Source organism: Cryptomeria japonica, chromosome 2 (assembly GCF_030272615.1).
Source record: "Cryptomeria japonica chromosome 2, Sugi_1.0, whole genome shotgun sequence".
In the NCBI taxonomy this organism is placed as follows: Eukaryota; Viridiplantae; Streptophyta; class Pinopsida; order Cupressales; family Cupressaceae; genus Cryptomeria; species Cryptomeria japonica.
This window is the reverse complement of record NC_081406.1, coordinates 27,862,711-27,883,281: the sequence shown is the minus strand read 5'-3', so window position 1 is coordinate 27,883,281 and position 20,571 is coordinate 27,862,711. Positions and strand designations below refer to the sequence as shown.

At 37.7% G+C, this 20,571-nt stretch overlaps 1 protein-coding gene across 9 annotated transcripts in view; it reads right to left on the bottom strand.

Moving 5' to 3' along the window:
* LOC131048511 (granule-bound starch synthase 2, chloroplastic/amyloplastic) overlaps positions 1–20,571 on the bottom strand; it is a 188,564-nt gene that overhangs the window by 88,429 nt on the left and 79,564 nt on the right. For 6 of the 9 annotated variants that reach the window (XM_057982470.2, XM_057982471.2, XM_057982474.2 and 3 more), the window contains 2 exons: positions 8,622–8,673; positions 8,217–8,281 (listed from right to left, as the gene is read on the bottom strand). In XM_057982470.2, coding sequence (XP_057838453.1) covers positions 8,217–8,281; positions 8,622–8,673 — 117 coding nt within the window. The remainder of the gene's footprint in view (positions 1–8,216; positions 8,282–8,621; positions 8,674–20,571) is intronic. The other 3 variants (XM_057982477.2, XM_057982476.2, XM_057982478.2) reach the window with 3 other exon arrangements.

Sequence of the window (20,571 nt, the reverse complement as noted above, 5' to 3'; positions counted from 1 at the left end):
CAATATGTCTGATATCAATCAGAGGGTATGACTGTGAACTCCCCCTGAACCGCAGATCTCTGGTCTTCTAAGCATGTTAGGTCCAAATCCGCTGCTTCAATCTGCACCTTGTACCAATAAAGGTGAGCATCTGTGAACTCCAGATTATCTACCACTTCCATGATGTCCATCACAATCTTGTGACATCCCCTTCCATGACCACAATACCAACCTACATCGGCAACATGTCACCTATCCAACCGGTTGACTCATCAGGATGTGTACACATGAGATCAATTACTGGTTCAACACATTGCCAAACAATGCTTCTCCAATATTGCCCAAGGAAAATTTCTTCTTTCCAAGCCACCGGAGCCACTGCAGTGTTACCGGAATGAATTGCAACACATGTTCTTCACTACCGGTAACTATCCCTACCGGCAACATGTTGCACATGCCGGTTTACTGTACCAATCCAATATTTATGCCAGTATACTTTGTCCACTGGCCCTCCTTCCGATGTCACATCCCACTTTGACACTTGCAGCAATGATCCATCTCGCCCGTGTGAATGTGTAGCCAATGATACTAATTGCACACACTTTTCATCTCAACTTCTCCCTCATGCCGCTAACTGCCCGTCCTTAATCTTTGTCCTTCTCAACATTGGGGGTGAATGATCTGATCAACATGTAGCTCCCATAAGCATCTACATCTCCTTTAAACTTTAGGAGATATCACCTGTGCATTGAATGCACAGTGCCGACCCATGGTCATGTTCTCTTTCTTCATCCTCCAAACCTGTTTGGACTCCTTCCTCTTCTCATTTGTAGTCTTTGGAGCAGGTCTCATCTTCTTTTACTAATAGGTCTTTGCTTTATCAGGTTCTGCAGTATGACTGGATACATTGCCATAGAAGCATACTGCATTCATCCCAACTAGATGATTGGAAGACCTTCCATCAGATCGGTTTGATCTTCTTCTCAAAGTCATACCATTGTCGCCCGCTACCGGTTTCAACTAACTTCTTGATCTTGCAAGAGCGATTCTCCTTTGGGCATAGCCGTTATGTCGGCTGCCATGTGCATGAATCATCTTCTTCCTACAGTCATTATTTGGCCAAATCCATTGCAGTTATAACATTTATAATTTACATTTCTTGAAGCAGCAAATGGACTCTGGTTAGCATATCCAAGAGTGGGCTTATGCATGTTTCTACATGCTGATGTTCTATGCCCAAATGCATTACATCTTTTACAAACTGAATTGCTATTCCTAGGAAAATAAAATTTTCTATTTCTAGACATCATTTCGCATTCCTCTACCCTATGGCCATATCCTTTACAAGCAAAATAGTAACCGGCAAATGGAGACTTATTACTTACAAATTCATTCTTCCAAACATGAGGTGATCTGACCGGTTTGGCTTCTCCACTCCTACTTCTCTGGGGTGTTGCATCTCTTTGTCTTCCACCGGTGGGGAGTCTCTTAGGCTGCCTTCTTGCATTCTTGTTTCCGGTGAACCTATCTTCTCTCAACTCTCTTTTTCCTTTGGGATCTGCATTACTTCTTCTTGCTGCACCGGTCTTCATTTTTAGCCTCAAGTCCTCACCGGTTGTAGCTAGGTCAACCTTCTTTCTTGGTACACTTTGGATTGTGAAGTTCTGACACTTGTTATCTCCATTAGAGGAGACAAACAGAATGTCCTTGTGAGAGACATCTTCACTTGTGGAGCATTCACCGGCAGCATATCCTAATCCTCCAACATCCTTGGTGTGTTTTTGTTTACTCAACATTTTGTCCAAGGCCTCAGTGCTGCCATCATACCGGATCCTTATCTTGAGCTCATTTTGACACTTCTCAAGGTCTTTCTTGATGTTCTCCATTTCTCCTTTTAGGTCCTGACATTCTTTGTCCTTTGTCTCCACTTCTACCTGGAGTTCCTCACATCTTCTTTCCTTATCATCAAAGACTGATTTCAATTCACCAGTCAATCCTTTTGCCTCTTCTAGTTGAGATGTCAATATGCAGATATTATTATTTGACTCTTCAAGGCATCTTCTCAACTGGTTGCATTCTTCATGAACTGAATCTTTGAACCTCTTAAATTCCTTTCTAACATTTTGCAGCTCTTCTAGTGCACTTACTAGTTCACATTCAAGATCAACTGCGGCTTCATCTTCATCATCACTCCCAAACACATCTTGCCGATAAGAGTGATCTGCATAATTACTTCGTGATGTTTGCCTCTCATCTTCTAATTCTTGAGCCATAAAGAGGTGAGTTTCCTCTTCATCGATTTTGCTGCTGCTAACAGATCTACCTTCATCATTTGCAGACACATGTGCTTCATTTCATTTCTGGTTTCCACAAACCAGTTCTGTAGTGCAAGGTTCATTCCCATAAAGTTTCTTCAATCTTTCCCATAGGATTTTAGCAAATCTGCATTTGTCCACCTGTGAGGAGACATCACCGGATAGCCCACTGAGTATGGCCTCCATAGCTTCATCATTACATTTATTTCTCCTTTCCTCTTCAAGACCGGTGGGAGGACTGACTTTACCAGGGAATCCATTTACCACTGGCATCCATACATCTAACCCAAGGGAGGACAGATAGACTTCCATCCTACGACTCCAAATAGAAAAGTCTGAACCAGTAAACACTGGAGTAGGGGGTGACACTAAACAGACCATTGTGTTCAAATACCAGAATCTACCCAAGCTGGAGAAAGCTTATCAACCGGGAACCTAGGCTCTGATACCAATTGTTGAACACAATGTACCACTGAGAGGGGGGTGAATCAGTGGTATCCAAAACTCTTAACCTTTTAATCCTAAGAGTGAGTTCCGGTTAGCAATGGAAACACTAAGTAAATCTACCAGTGAGATAAAGCAAGACATCACAATGCAATCACACAAAGGCACATCACATGACACCGGTATATACGAGGAAAACCCAAGATGGGAAAAACCTCGGTGAGAAAAGATACTGGAGTCTACTCCTCCAATCCAGCCTCGCAATGAAAATATAATTACAATGTTTAGGGCACCAACCCAAGGAGCACCAACCCCTACACCGAGCTCCAACTCAGTGATTACAAAACATTATATCAAAACATTAGTTATAATCCAGTTACAAATGAATTTTGTAACCTCATAGATATGTCTCTTCACCGATCCACCTCTGCTCTACTCTCTGTCGATTCTCTTCTCACCTTCTCTAACTCTTCCTCTACTCGGCCTCTACCTTGTCTTCTCTCTTCTCACTCTCTTCCTCTGCTCACCTCTAATCACTGCAGCTCCCTTGCCGATTCAAGCTCTATCGGTTGTCTGCCTTTCCACCTAATTACCAATTACTTCCATAGTACCAGTTAAACCCTGCTCAATCCTTGCCTGTTGCTGCTTCTTGCCAGCTGCTGCTTCTTTCCTGTTGCTACTTCTTTCCTGCCAGTTCTAACACTACCGGTTGTCTTGAGTGATGCACTTCTTGCAACTTACCGGAATCTTAGACCTTTGTCGGTTAGTCCCTTGCTAAGCCTTCTTACCGGTTGCACCTCCAAATGCTTAGTTGCTTAACTCTCACAGTTAGGTCAACTCTTTTCTTTCAACAGGCATCACACCTTCTGGCAGCATCCTCCAACAGCACAATTTCATCGATTTTGACTTACATATTTATAAACAAATCTTCCTGTCAAAAACCAATTCAAACTTTAGGCTGTTAGGGTTTATTCATCGACCTCAAGGCAAACCAAATCCAATCAGATATCCTTCCAGAGATCAACCACTTGCAACAAATCAATCTCGCGGCTTCCAATATACGTTTGCTAAGTTTAGCAAACATAGACAGTCTGTCGGAAAGGCACTTGGTCAATCACCATAAATGGTTCAGCAGATTGGATCACCAACCTCATTCTGCACCTGGACATTTTGCATCAATCGATGCCACCCTTCGATCAATTTTGTTCGACCTTACTCGAGCCACACACCTCTGCAACACATCCCATGATTTACAGGGTCTGAATTTAATGTCGACCAACTCTGCAACAACCTCGTCAGTGCACACTCCATCTACTACTGCATGCATGTCCGCTACCTCAACTCCACGTGGCACCTTTGTCGACATCCACCTTAGCTCACTATGTCGATCCAACATGGTTACCGACCAATTACACACAACCGATGTATGCTTCATACTACCCGTCCCTCTTTGCCTACCGGTTCTCTAAACCTATCGATATATCATATTGATCGATTATTGTCCTTACAAATCAGCATGTTCATCTTCATCTGAAGAGAGCCTTTTACTTGTGTACTTTGTAGCATACTAGTAGCCCTGTTTACTGGTGGACACTACATTTGCCTTCATGTCGGTAACATGCATGATAACATCATGCAAGCAGTCTTCAACTATCCTTGCATCAAACTACATCTGCATTCTGGTTGTACTCTCTGTCTGTAGCTGAACCTTTCCTTCTCCTTCATCTGGCAGGTTTCCTCTCTGTCAGTTTGTCAAAGTGACAAACTCATCACTCCTTGTTTGTTCCAGTGGCTCATCTGCTTAATCTGTTGATCATGCACATCATTGATCTCACATGCTAGAGGCTCACACATACCATCCGGTAGGTGGAGGTAGATACACCGTGGTTCACAATCTGCCAATCACCAGTGGGAGAGGAACTATGTCATCTATTGGCCAATGGTGTGACTTCCTTGTTATTGGGATACAATTTCCCTACAATCCTCAGGCAGCATTCCTTCTTCAGTCTTCTCTTTTTCCAGGGACAGCATCATTTACCGATGGGAGTCCTACTAGATGGAATCACACTAGCATACCGGTTTCTTCATTCTCAACAACTTGTATACCGGGGAGTCTACCTTGCATACCTGTTGGCCTCAACTTCACACACTATTGGTTGTCATCCATGATAGTAATACCAGATGACATCAATGACAACACTGCACATACACCTCCCATACTGGTTGCCATCCTATACCGGTTGACATCAATGACAACACAATGCCAATAGAGATGAGACAGGAATGCGGATTGCGCAGGTGGTTGTTCCCATTGCAGGTGTGACGACAAACATTGCTACTCCTATGGATTTCCAGATTACTTCAGTTGCCCTTGGCCGTACTACAAGAGAGCAAGAATTTCAAGAGGTTGGTGATAACCCTAGGGAAATCAGTGTGAGATTGGATAGAGAGATTGAAGAGAAAGAGAAGTACAGAGAAGAGAATATCAGACTTAGAGAGTACATTGCAGGGATAAGGCATGAGAATCCCACCCTTATTTCCCCTTTTGCAATTGATCGTGGACTACATTCACACTATGAGGCAGCAAGAGACACTCTCAGAGGTGGAGAAATGGATTGAAAGTGCAAGAAAATAGGTAGATGATTTCTTTACTCAGTTTGTCCAGGCATATGACAGGACAACAGGGCTCATGTTCAAAATCTAGTATATGGAGGGAGTTTGGGAAGAATTCAGACCTATCCAAGAGAAGACTATTCCACGCCTCAGAGCTTTGAAGAAGATTCCCAAGTCCACATTGATCTTGGAGGACATTGTGCACAATGGAGACAGATATGATTTCCATGGCTGGTATTGTTCATTAGCCATGAAGAAATCAACTTATGAGAGCGCCCAGCTGAGTTGTACAGAGATGGAAGGATCAATTCATGATAGTTAGTTGAAGATCCTTGCCTCAATTGAGGAGTTATTGGGGGTTGATGTTAGTGATGCTAGTGGTTTACACTTAGCCGAATTAAGAGACAAGATGAAACTTATGTATTTTTGTCAGTTGGACCCTTTGAAGAAGAGTCAGATGGATGATTTGGTCTCTTTGTTGATTCATGTTCATAGTTCGCAGAAGCTCATGCCAGATTGGGAGAACACTTTGGATGCTTGCTCGGATGCGTTGGACGTGATTGATTTACAACAAGATACTTTACCTTGCATTTCCATGGAGGAGTTAGATTCTGTATTGGCTAGTTCTTGGAGTTTGCTAGGAGAGAGAGAAAGATGTAGGGAGGAATCTTCTAGAAGATTCCCTATTTGATGACTAGGTATCTTTCTATTGGGCCATATGTTGGTGGCACCATTTTTATGTAAACCCTAATTAGGGCAATTCTAAGGTTTTGTTGGCATGATCTTGGCCCTTGATTTAGTTTTAATCTTGGCCATCCATTTTGTATGAGACTATATATATACCTCATTGTCTCTCATTTGTAAGGCAGAGTTTTTGTAGAATTGTTGGTATATGCTGCAGCTATTTGAATATAAATCATTGTTCGACTTGATGGTGATTTTGTCTTTCAAATGTGGTTTTGCATTCATGGTTCTCAATTCCTCCAAGTTAGATTAGAATTTTAGATTAGAATTTGTTTTCATGTTTATTAGATTGAGTGGAAGATTTGTTGAGTATATTTGTGTGGAATCTTTAATCCATACCAATAGCCTCTTGCCTTTTGGTAAGTGTGCCTTGTGTGGTCAACTGGAATTTTGAGTAAGCTTAACTTCAATTATTATACATCCCTTGATATGTATCAACTTGGATGGTGTCAACGTTTGATGGTAATAGTTTGAAAATCAATAAGTATACCTTAGATGATTGCACTAAGCTCGTGTCAAAACCTGTTTGTGAGACCTTGCCTAGTTCGATTCCACTAAATTTGTTCATCATTTCCTACATTCCTAGGATTAGAATAGATTTCTTGAACCCTATTCCTTTTGCCCCCTTTTTTTAGTAAGTCTTAAGTCTAGAGCTACATTGCCATATCCTAAGTTATCAGCGCACCCATTCCCTATCCATGATCTATGAAGTTGATTCGAACATTTGTGTAAGTCCCCAAGTGAAAACAGCAATTCACATCGACCATTGAGTTACCCACTCATCAAGGCCTGACATGTATAAACCTTGGAATCATTTTAGTTGATCTTACCCTTAGCATCCGAGGTGATTTTGTTCAAGAGAGGGTAAAGTGCTTTGGTATTTTATTCTGAATGTTATGTGCCCAAAACACACATCAACAGAAACCCTTGATGATAAAAGATAATGATAATATAATTTATGAATTTGATGATAATATGATTGATTTATGTGGTTGTGTTGTTCTATTTAGCATGGTAGATATTTCCTTTAGAGTTCTTATTAAATTATTACGTGTTATAGTTCATATTGGTTATTCTTTATTATTTATTCACAATTATTTTAGTAGCATTATATCTTGCAGATGATCTCAGCTCTAATATTTAATCTACTAAATCCATTGCTAATACTTAAATAACTTTGGGAAAAAAGTGTAAATACATCCAATGCTTACTATTGGCATCATAAACACATACATATAGATGGATGTATAAAAACAACCAAGGTGAAACATCACCTACCTCAAAGAGACTAGGAATAAGTAGGAAAAGCAGAGGCTGACTCACAAGCATATAATATTCAATATAAACTATCATCCTAGAGTGCAACACCTTTGTGGCAAACTAACCAAATCCAATTAAGTGGAACCTCATTTTCTTGAGACTAATATTTGACATACAAGTGCCATCCATGATAAATTAGTCATAGATATATAAACAACCTACTGCAATACATATGTCCGCATAACATATATAACACGAGTATGTCTAGTAAGCATACCACAGGTATTTGGAGAAACTTAAGGACTTCCCAACCAGGAACTATTTTGAGCTATCTAAAGCTAAATTCAGCTTCCAGCTCAAGAGCTTTCAAAGTCTACTAAGTTGTTTCAAAGCCATAGAAGCCATCAATTTCTATGATGAAATTTACCTAGCGTGTGATACAAAATCTAAATCACCTGCATCAAGCAAAATAGTCCATTCTTATGATTCCTAAAATGGTAAAGAAAACATTATTTTTATCACAACAATGGACAACAGGAAAATCAAACATAGCAATTTTAAAGTTTCTTTTCCTTAGAAATGTAATGATTGTATTCTTTCAAATGCACTTATTAGTATGTAATCTATTGTACTCATAGAACATTCTCTAGTGATGTATAAACAGTATGCTCTAAAACTATACTCTAGAAAGGAAAATTGAGATAACAATATGCATATGGCAGCCTAGAATTGTTAAAATGAGAGAAGAAATCACAATTATAATAAATTGAAATTCTCATGCTAAACTTTTCTGTTCTTTTTAAATGAAATTGAAAAGCTCCGTATTTTATAATTGTAGAAGCTAGAACATACAAGCCTTACCATCACTCTATGACCTCGGCGAGCCAAAGCTTTAGGCAGTGCACCAACAACATCAGCTAATCCACCTTAATGAAAAATAACTAACCAGCTCTTATTAGCAATTAACGCAGCTTGATACTTAATAAAACATAAGTAGGCTTGGTGAGTGAGCTTTAACGATAATAAATTATGTTCTAGAGGAACAAAATAATATGACAAGTGAATGGAATTCATTTGCAAGAAATTGGAGAAACTGAGTAGGAAAGAAGATCAAAACAAATATCTGGCCCCTCCTATGACCAAACAAAGCCAAGATGAAAAGTATGTTGAATATTATATAAGAAATAGCAAGAGAGAAAGAGTGAGTTTCGTACAGTTCACAGCTCCCAGAAACAAGTAGTCAACATTAGGCAAGTAAACTAATACCTGTTTTGGACCATGGAGCACACTCTGTGCCTACCACAATAATCTTCATCAACTTTCATGTCAATAACAAAATAAATAAAGATTTAAAATTACAAGTAAAAGTATGTAAAAATTCTATCTTAAAAATGGAGAAAAAATGCATAAATTGGCAAATGAATATATATGAAATGCATATATTACAAGAATAGAATGGAGAGTGTTCCTTTGGTTACAATTACAAATATAATAAAATCATTATATATGATGACTAAAATAAATAACAGAAGTAAATGGTGAAAAATGAACTTTAGCAAGGCCTGATAATCCTACAGAAATAATGTCTGTTTTGGAATGACATCCAAATCTTAATGAATCCATCTCAAAGTATAAACATAAAAAGTGTTAAACTCAAATGTTATATTGGATGAAGCATTAAAACTATATCCATGAAATGGTTCTCCCTTCTAGGGAGTATATGGCTTAAAAAATAGTCAAGTAATCCTTCCAGCTTGCCAGAAGATCAGCTTTGCAAATATTTTTCAAAGTACTTCGCTATGTTCCAGTGTGTTGACAGAATAAATCAGAGTAGCACATCAAAAATTTACACTTATGAATACTGTTCAGTTATTTTAGCATCAGAGATTGCATGCACTATGATTTTGACTAAATTAAATCCTATTTACTGTGAAAGGGCTATGAATATGAACCCACACATAGAGTTCCACAAGTTGACAATAAATTCAAAGCTTTCAGCTATGGGGTCAGGTTGCTTACATGACATGTGTATACCACTATCAATTGGTGAGGATAAACTGAAACCAATAGATCAACATCATCTTATTTATGCTACCCACAGTGATGTAAGAATCATGAGATGGCCATTTTCAGTTAGCTATAAAATTAAACAGCATAAACCACTCGGAAAATTCCAGATAGAGTTTTTTCTTCATTCATATAACACTCTCGTAGACTCACATAATTTATTGTGTTGACAGCATGGATCTTGCACTCAAGCAAGCATATCTGGTGTATCGTTAAGTCAAGATCCTACTTGCTTTGAAAAACTATTTCCTACAAAAGAAAACATAATATCTTCCGAATTACCATAGGAATAAAGGGCAGAGAGCACTTGGTATTTCCAAATACAATATTTTAATCAGCAACAATTCTCCATTTTAGGTTCTTCTTGTTCTTTGCTGATGTGATTTACATTGCAATAAAAGAAAGTCAATTTTTCTTATTTTTGTTTGTAATAAAGCTACTTTCTTTAAAAACACTATTTCCAGGAGAAAAAATACATCCATGATGCCTGCCTAAATGAAAGCAGCATATTCAAGTGGTATCTGAATAGGAAAAGAACTCAAAGCACCTAGGTAGTTCTTGAAAAAAAACAATCCATATGCTTCATTTAACTTTCTTTAAAAGTGTCAACGGCCATACAAAAATGATTTTGTGTGATGGGAATTGAAATCTTTTAGACATTATTAAAAATAAAAAATGTGTACCATTCTTGGGCATGAACGTTGCTTTTATTTTTGTCTAGATGTGAGGAATGGCATGTTGAATTATGTTGAAATCTACTATGAAGCATGCATATTCTGAATGAGGAGTTGCAAACCACATTGGAAACCTGTTGAAGTTTGTTTCAACTCTTCTGAGATCTGATGGTGTGCTAAAATTGCTAATGCATTTACATTTGAATGTGAGAAAGGCATTTCATATTAGCACTGAAATCTGCTGCATTGGCATTGAATGGCATTGAAACTTGTCTGAATATTGGGTGTTCAAACTTGCTGAAGTGTGTTCAGAAAGAATCTGCTCTTGTAGGTACCATTCTTGGGCATGAACATTGCTTTTATTTTTGTCTAGATGTGAGGAATGGCATGTTGAATTATGTTGAAATCTACTATGAAGCATGCATATTCTGAATGAGGAGTTGCAAACCACATTGGAAACCTGTTGAAGTTTGTTTCAACTCTTCTGAGATCTGATGGTGTGCTAAAATTGCTAATGCATTTACATTTGAATGCGAGAAAGGCATTTCATATTAGCACTGAAATCTGCTGCATTGACATTGAATGGCATTGAAACTTGTCTGAATATTGGGTGTTCAAACTTGCTGAAGTGTGTTCAGAAAGAATCTGCTCTGGTATGGACCCCACAGAATTTATTATTTCATACTATTTCAAGGAATAGCGTTGAGAGAATGAAGATTATATGCTGGAGATTATTGCTTTCTGGAAAAAGCATGTAAAAGTTTAGAAAGAGAACAAGGCAAACATTTACTTTTGCATGGAAAGTGAAATTTAAAAAAAAAGGGTCTGATGCATTATTACTTCGGCAAATTCATTTTATGTTCCATGGAAACCAAAATTAATGTGCTTTAAATGGGCATTAACTTGAAATGATAGAATCTTCTATTTTTTAACTATGTTACCAAGTACGCCCTTAAGGCATCCTGCAACCATACCAAGTACGTCTGTGTAATGTCCCCTACCTGATCTATTTAAATATAGTAAAATTGATGGATTTTCTTCAATAAGTTATTAACAAGTGCTTGTCTATTTTCCTCATTAGCTGATTAATTTCATTATTCATAATTCTTAATATAGATATCAAACCCTGCTACTACTTCAGTTTTAAGGGAGAAGGGTTTACATATGTTACCAAAGCGCTTAGAGACCAACTACAATAGATTCCCTCAAAGTTTACAGATCCAAGCCCTTACCTATCTTGGGTCTATACCCTCAAGGCTTATTGGTCACTGATCCCCACCGTATCTTGGGACTTAACCTATTGCTTGGATTTAGACTGCCCCTCTTTGGAACATCTCAATCCCATCTTCTTAAATATGGAAAGTAATAACATGATTTAGACTATAAGTATATATATTTCTTATGTATTATGAATACGTATATGAAATTAAGTATGACTATCATACATATTGCAGTCCATATTAGTATTACTATTAATTCTGCATAAGAACATTATTGGGCTTCATATATTAAGGATACTTATTTAACACATCCCCATGCATACCACCAAGAACAAGGATGTTACTGCCTGTAACTTAATAACAGTTCTGATCTGATCTGATCCATGGTGCTCTTACTAGATGCTTTTGATTCCTTTCTTTTATATCTCTCAATGTGAGGGAGAGGTCACACCTCTTCATCATGTATGCCCTTTGGCAAGAGACGCACACTTTCACCATTCCCTTTGATAGAGTGCAACTCTTCATTATTTCTGCCCTTTGAAACGGACACAACCTCTCATAATCAGATCTGCACTTTTTATTTAAATTAGATCTGCACTTCTCATTTCCAAATTATCCCCCCTCTCATATGAGGTTCTCTTCTCCCTTTTATATCTCAGTTGAGGGCGTCACAACTTTTCCTTTCATGTCTTTTGACTTTTTCATTAACTTAATTAATTTTTAATTAATCATATTTAATTATATTATTTTATATTTTAATTTAATTTAAAATATTTTAATTTTATTATTATCATTTATTATTAAATTTTATTTCAAAGTATTACAGTCTGGGTATGGGTTTGCTCGGGAAACGCCTTGGGTACATACCTGGCATCTAGGTATGCCCAAGGTTTGTAGCCAAGCATACCCAAAGGCACTGAGCACCAAAAAGTAACAAAACAAGTTATTTTTTGACCTTTTTTTTGCATCCAAAAACCCTAAAAGCATCATTTCGTCCAATACAATGATCATTTTGCAACCTTTCTATCGTGGGGTTTTTCTCACATCTAACATCTTGTGCAGCTTATCATTGCTGCATCTCAAACCCATTAAGCTCTCCACCCCCAAACCCCCACTAGTTAGTGGGATCTCTTGTCATATAAGAAATTTCAGGTCTGGGAATGGAGACCAGAATCAAGAACTTAGACAACTAAAATCATCACTATTAAATCCAAATTGATAAAAGATAAATATTAAATATTTAGCTATCAATTGGCATTTAATATTTATCTTTTATCACTGCCATTTTGGCATTTGGCATTGATCAATGATTAAGTATCATACTATCAAATGTATTTAGTTTTACAATTGTGTATATTTCTTTAAATTTTTTTGTATATTCTCGTACCTGTACCCATACCAGCAACTTAGTTTTTTAAAGATTTGAGAGGCCAAAACAAATCAGATTTAGCCAAATCTGAATTACATTGTAATTGAGCGATAGAGGAGTTGGCTTCTAAGTTCTAAGTGATTAATAAGGGTTGCACAAGTCTCAAGTTTAAACCTCAATATTTCTCTTTCGCTTCAAGCATAGATTGTGAAATACAAGCAAGCATGTAGCAATCTGCCTTGTTTTGAGAAAGCTTGTGTCAAGTGCATGCATAGTTTATCACTTTAAATCTTTGAAGTGAAATTTTAAAAAAAAAAATTAATAATTTTGATTGGTCTAAAAAATGTAAATTTAATCACTAGTTAAAAGCTAACCCTTGCCTATATTTCCAAGACAGAAACTAAAAACACTTCTATGACAAAAAAAAAATACAAAATAATATGTTTATAAATTTGATACACCTACTTACTAGAACTAGCAAAGAAATAGAAAAAAAAATTGTAGTACAAATCCTATGTATGTATCGAGAAGGTACAGACAAATTAAGTATATTCTTAATACTATATTGAAAATATAGATACAAGTAGACAGTTAGTTTTCTGGGGGCAGTGGAGCTCTGCCGTTAAGTGGTCCAACAAGGCAATACAAGCATCTAACTATAAGTACTACGATTAAAACTCAGAAGGGATTAAGATTTTTTTGCATAGTAGAGTTTTCGAAAACATGCCTTTATTTTTCAAGTAATAAGGGTATTTTTGGAGTGCTATACATTGTGACAGAGATGCATTTTCAGTTGAACCCAACATCCTATGTTTCTATGGACATTACAAACATGCCTAAAAATCTTGTTTTCAGGACAAGGCCCTCAGAGTTTTACACATTGTATCCAATGAATAGAGTGTAAAAAAGTCAAAATGAAGATTTGGACCAACTAGGATACTAAAGGACAATTCACTTCTCAAATTAGCAATTCGCTCAAAAAATGGGTAAAATGGTTAGCATTTTTTGTAGGGGTATATGGTTTGCTTTTCGGTTGTGGTTTTGCATTATGTTGTTCGATGTTGTGTTCAATTTTGGTTTCCTTTTGTTAAGCATTGGTGAGGAGCAAATGAATTTTCTAATGGCAATTTAAGTTGCATAGACTTCTCACCTCTTGACTAATAGGGGAAAAGAGACTAAATTTGATTTTGATCAGTCTTCGACTGATTGTACACTGACGGGTGTGTAAGCACCAAAAGTGTTGTCAAAGTTGTCGGACATCAAGTGAGATGTGCCATAAATGAACTACACAATTATCATCGAGACATGGATCAATGTGGTTGATTACTCGCATGATGTTTCTGAAACTAGAATATAGGTACGGATGATCAAGAGGATGGGTCTACCTAGGGTGATGTTCATCTTCATCTCAAGTTAGGGGTCCAAGTTAGTGGCTATCAATTTAGTAGTCAACATTGAGCATAGGAGGGGTGATTGTGGTTGCAACAGACATTGTCAAAACAAGTTGATCAATACTAGATGTACAAAAAGCCAACAAGTTGTGGCAAGTGTTGGATAGCTTCACAGTCATGATGCTCCAAATCATCTATTGGTGCCCTTTGGATCAGGGGGGATTTTGTTGGGTCTAGTTATCCAAATGGTTTCGTTTTATCTAGTTTTAAATAAATGTAGTGGGGCATGCATCTCATATTGGAGACACCCCCTTTAGCATTAGTAGATTCACTTTCTAATATTTTTAAATGTATATGAGTAGGTCAATGTAATTGTATGAGAATAGTTACATCCCAAAAGGTAGTTGGCTAGTTTTAGAAAATAAGGGATATGTCTTTAGAAAGGCATTTGAAATCAATGTAAATCAAATCCCACTTAATATAATTGTAGAGCATCCATTGATATTATTTGCAATGTAGATTGTAGATTATGTTCTCACAACCTCTAAACGAGTTTCTTCTATTAATGAATAATTTGCAACTATATCAAATACCTTAAAACTTGAGCCATTTGATATTCATATCAATTGCCTTGGGAGTATTGACAACAAGTTTGACTGTCTCAATGGCTTGCAACAAAGAATTATGTTATACAAATACTGGTAGTTGAAGTTTCCATATACAAAGAAGTTAACATTAAAAATGTAGTGTAAACAGCTGGTTTCCATTTTTAATTCCAGCTAAAAGGCAAGCTGCAAAATTCAAGCTAAGTGCACTAGAAGCTCTACATCCAATGGCTCTCTCTCAGCTCTTCATTGTGCAATATTTGGATTATGATTCCACTCCAAGCTAAACAAAAAAAACGTCAATCTTCTCCAATCCTCTCCAAAGCCACCATGAATTTTTTTTTTAAATCCTAATGTTTTGATCTTCACTTTTCAGCTAGTATGTAATGTCCCCTCCTTCATCTTAGGCTTTGGGGGATTTGTCATTAGCCTATTCTACCATAGGCTAATTTGGAGAATTAAATAAGAGAATATTTTTAATTAATTAAATTAAGTTGAGTTTTGTAGATGACTTTATTTAATTAATTTTATAAAGTAACTAAGCTAAAAAATCAAAAATAAAATAAAGTCACTTTATGGGGCCAAAAGGTGATTATTTTAATAAAGGTGAATTTTTAATTTTTAATTTCTCAAAAATTCCCAAGGAAGTTATAAATGAGGAATGAAGGGCTCATTTGCACATCTTGGACATTTTCATTTCTCTCATTTTTAAGTCTGGACTGCAAGTTCAACTACAAACCCTAGAGGTATTTGGCTCGATGAAAGATTTCTTCCTAGTCAAATCTATGGTAAATTCACAGGGGATTCACAATTGTACATAGTTTTCCACGTATAAATTTATGAAGAATTGCAGGCAAATAGTAAATTTATTAGTGGTGTGTGCGAAGAGTGAAAAAAACTAGAAAATATTAGTGTTGTGGATGCATGTGAAGTTAAAAGAATAAATTAAATAGCATATTTTTGGCTCATGGCGACCCATTCGTACCATGCTAATATTGCCCAAGAGGAGCAGGCCTACTCCTAAGCCTATCCTGAAGAGGTCAACACTTTGGAGGAAGGCTTGAGAGCCTTACGTGGCATTTCTAGGCTTGAGAGTCTTATGTGGCATTTCTAGGAAATTCCTTAGCCAACCAATGCATATGAAAAGACTGTTGTACTCATTAAGGAGACCAAAAGGGGTGACGTGGAGCATATAGGAGTCTATTTCATTAGTCAAAATTTGGTCCAGCATTAAGAGGTGGGGTGCCACTTCAAAAAAGGTGCTTAATACAATCATAATATCCAAGGAGAGTATCAAATTAATGTGGGGAGCCATAAATCTTGGTGTAGAGGTTTAAGAGGTGCTCAAATGAATTTTATGTTGTTCAAATGTACAAGTTGTTTGGAAGGTCGGTGCCTTTGTCCCCTTGGTTATTCAGCACCTCCCTCGAAGATTCCAGACATGGCTTAACCGCCTCCCGTGGTTTGTTTAACTCTAGTGTTTCTATCAGGCGTTAATAGGTCGATCTTTTGGCGCAACGCCAAACCTTGGGCCAACAAGTGGTATCAAAGCTCAGGTCACGGGTTTGAGTCCCTCAGTCATGCTAGGGGGGGATTGTTGTTGTAAGGTTGGTACCTTTGTCCCCTTGGTTGTTCAACGTTGCCCTCGGAGATTTGCAACATGGCTTAACCACCTCCCATGGTTTGTTCATCTCTGGTATTTGTATCAAGCGTTAATAGGTCGATCTTTTGGCACAACGGCAAACCTTGGGCCAACAAAAGTCAACATATTTTATATAAAAATACTAAGATTTAATCAAAGATATTACTACTATTTGTAGCCATTGGAAATAATATTTTGTAATAGTTATATGAGTGAAAACATAAAACTATCTGCTAAGTGTTTTTATGAAATAAATTTGATTTGAATGATGATATTCATGACTATGAGGATTGGGAGTGACTTTACAATGAATAAATGATTCATTTCTTCAATACAAATTAAAACAAAAATCAAAAGCAGCAGACCTGCCAACTGTTTGACAAAATATCCAACCATCAAACATTGTGAAATTTGAAAAAAAAAAAAAAAATTGTTTAGAAATTTAGTTCGGGTTATTACAATGGTATCAGAGCTGAGTATCTTGCCAGCCAATGGGAATTTAAGGTATGTAGTTGGCTGAGTGTGTCAAGTTTGTTTATAAATAGATATTAGTTAGCCGAAGGTATAAAATGTGTAGAAATTAGTCGGCTATTTGGTAAATAAATCTATGTTATGTGATTGTTTTTATTGTCCCCAACGAGTAGTTGTTACTTGATAATTCCTAGCAGTTTGTAATCTTAACCAACCGCAAACTACTATTTATGTACTCATTTTGTGTGTGTCAAGAGCTTGTTATCATTGTCATGTACGCATTGTTTATTGGAATGAATGCTCTATCTTTCTAAAAGTGATATTCGTACTTGTTACTTCTATTATCTGTAAGTTAGATTTTTATTTACTCTATGTATCCAATAATATAATCTTACCCAAGTAAACATTTGGCATCGTTGCCGATACGAATTCGAAAAATATAATTCACAAACAGGCAGTATGGCAATAGGCGGTATGGCAATGTAATGGGCCAACCAATAGAGGAACCCGAAGTAACTGAAACTAAAGAGGAAGAGTACACGATAGAAGACGAATTGACACAATACTTGGTGTACTTCTAGGAAATATCTGTCATATCTGTCAACTCATACGATCAAAGGGAAGCTCTCCGATGAGAGGTCCTTGAGAGCGCCATCCAAGATAACCTGACAATGAACAACGGGGTTGACCATCTTCTCCGAAGACTACCAAGGTTGTTGGCATGTAAATTTATTGCCCTTCGAGACCTTCGAGAAGAAAGGGACCAAAAGCAATGTCACTAGCAAATACTACAATGGTACAAGGAAAGGAACTAGAGGGAGGAAGAAGAACGTGATACAAGTAGATGTCATACCTCTGACATTAAATGCCCTTGCGGCCAAACAAAGACCGAACACATACTGCAAGTGGATGAGAAGAGGGAGACAGATCAGAGAGAAAATCTCTCTAGGTTAGAGAGCAAAGTGAACGATGACAATGATTGTGGAGACTCGTTGAGGAATTGGAAAGTCAAACAAGTAAAAGTAGAAGTGTTAGCAAAAGTTGTAGTCGGGAGAGACAGAAACCATTCGAGGAGGAAGGCACAACACATCGTACGAGGAGTGAGTCCGAGGAGATTGCTAGACACCTCCCGATGAAGAAAACGAAGAATTGTCGACCAAGCGAACAACATGTTGATATAGTCAATATCGAACAAAGAGGACGAAGATGAAAACTTTGGGATTGAGTCCGTAGAGAGCAACCAATCCGTACAGTAACACAGTTTGTACAGGACAAAGAGGACGGAAGGAACTTTGAGAATAAGGTTTCTGAGATATTTGAGAATAATCTACACCGCATTGAGAAACTATCTATATCAAAAGAACTGAAAATAGGAGAACTGAGTCGAAGACCCTAAGGAGGGAGTCCAGGAACGATGAGGAAGGTAACTAGGGTGCAAGGGATGCTAAAGGTGGATGTGTAGAGGACTCATACGTGGTCGTGAGTGCAAGTGAAACACTGAAACGTCAAGAGAAAAACAGTCCAATCAGATCTTGGGCACGGGGTACATACCGACAAAGAATGATGGTGACTACCCCGACGAGTCCAAATATTGACAGGCAAAAACTCCCTAAGTTCACAAGGAATGGATCAAAGAACCCCGTATAGCACTGTAAGATGTGGAAACCATCTGGTTAGCAAGCGATCAACTAGATAAAGATTATTGGATGAGAGTGTTTCTTGCAAAACTATGGTGAATAGCCATTGATTGGTTCTCAGAACTAGAGGATGCACACACAAAATCTTGGGAAGTGCAGAAGAAGGCATTCCACGTGGATTTTGAACTCCTAAGAGATGATAATGAAATTGTTGCTGAAATTTATATACCAAACAAGGGACGCACAAGAACTTACGAACTTACAATTATGGCCTCAAGGAGTTGCTAAGTAAAATGGACAATCAGCTAGCTGACGGGTTGAAGAAGAGGTGGTTCATCGAGGGACTAATCCCCTCACTGCGAAAGAAAATGAAAGTAGTACCTTCATCCTTATATGTCGATGCTTACAATCAAGTGATGGACATTGAGAGTGAGAATAAAACATCCTCATGGGGAAAGAAGACAAGCAACGATAAGAGCATGGAGGACAATAGCAGTGATGGTGCAAAGATAATGCAAACCTTGAGATAGGATATGCTACACATGAAGGAACTCAAGGCCAAGGAAAATTCTAAAGAGGCAAAAGATTTGTGGTGCATCAACTATAAGGTAAAAGGCCACACAAAAGCAAAACTATCCAAAGAAGTTGTTTTGTGACATTTGTCAAGTAATGGAACATTCCGTCAAGGAATGCCCTTACAATCTGAAAACAAGCACACAAGTGTTCTTCTCCCAATGAAAACAGTCAACCCCTCCTACCACACTATCGAAACCACAGAACACTGACAGCAATGCATCTCCTAGTGACTATTGAAACCGAAGAGGGAACAATAATCAGTACAATAACAATAACAATGGGCTGAAAAAGTCGTATCCAATATGATTCCAAGAGGAGACCCATGATCCAATGCCAAAAGTGCAATGAAAGGGGTTACTTTGCCAAGGAGTGCCAAAGCAATCAGAACAAGGGAGATATGTTGTGCAAGTGGTGTAGGGTGGGTGATCATGAGGACTTCGACTACCTGAAACAAAAAGGTATCAACTTGTAGAAAGTAGAAGACGAGGAGATTTTGTCATATTACCAAAACACAAACCACAATGCAGTGTACCCAGACCCTCGTATGGATAAGAAAAGACTCTAAGAATCCAAGATTGAAATTGAGGAAGCAATGACCAAGGAAAGGAGAACATCTAATGAAGTATGGTTGGAGTCTAAAAAAACCACATGTCAGTATGGTTGGAGTCTAAAAAAACCACAGTACAAAGGGTGTTGCAGACAACAATTCCCAACAAGGTGATAGACCTCTTGTAGACAATGCCACAACTAAGAGTAGCAATTACCAATACACTCAATAACAAAGGCAACAACAGAAAAGTATAGGAAAGAGTATGGTAGTACTAGGTGGCGAGCAAGTCATCGAGCCTATGCTACTAATGGTAAACATCAAGAAGCAGTCGACCATCATGGAGATGGAGATCATCGGAAGGAAACTTACAAACATAATCATGGATGGAGGATCGAGAGTGAACATACTACTAGAGGAGACATGGAAGTATCTTGGAAGTATCTTGGAAAGTCAGCCATGTGGCCATTGGCATTCCATCTGGTAGTTGTCGATCAACGCGACATCAAGACTCTGGTTATGTTGATGACATAGGAGGTGATGATTCGCATGCAATGATTTCTCTTGAACATTGTTGTCATTTTGTTACAAAACAAGGTGTAAGACGCTCGATAGAGGATGGCTAGTAGCAGCCAAAGTACATCATAACTAGAAGAGGAACACATTGTCCTTTGAGAATAACGGAAGGAAGTTTGTGATTGAGATCAAAAACCAAACAATCAGTGAAGAGTTGGCATCCTCCAATTCAGAATCAAAAGGACAACCAAAGACAAACGAAAGGAGAATAAAACCAAACAATGAAGGACTGCTCAATCTTAAAAACTACTCCAAGGACAAGACAAGTTCTCTCAATGGCCTATTCCACTGGGAGATGGAGGACAATGAAGTATTCCACCCTAAGTGCAACAAGTTGTAGATGACAAAGATGGACAAGGAAGAGAATAAAGCATCAACGAGTGAAACATTCCCACTCGAGTACAAAGAATATAAAGAGGGAGTTGCAAAAGTCAATGACAC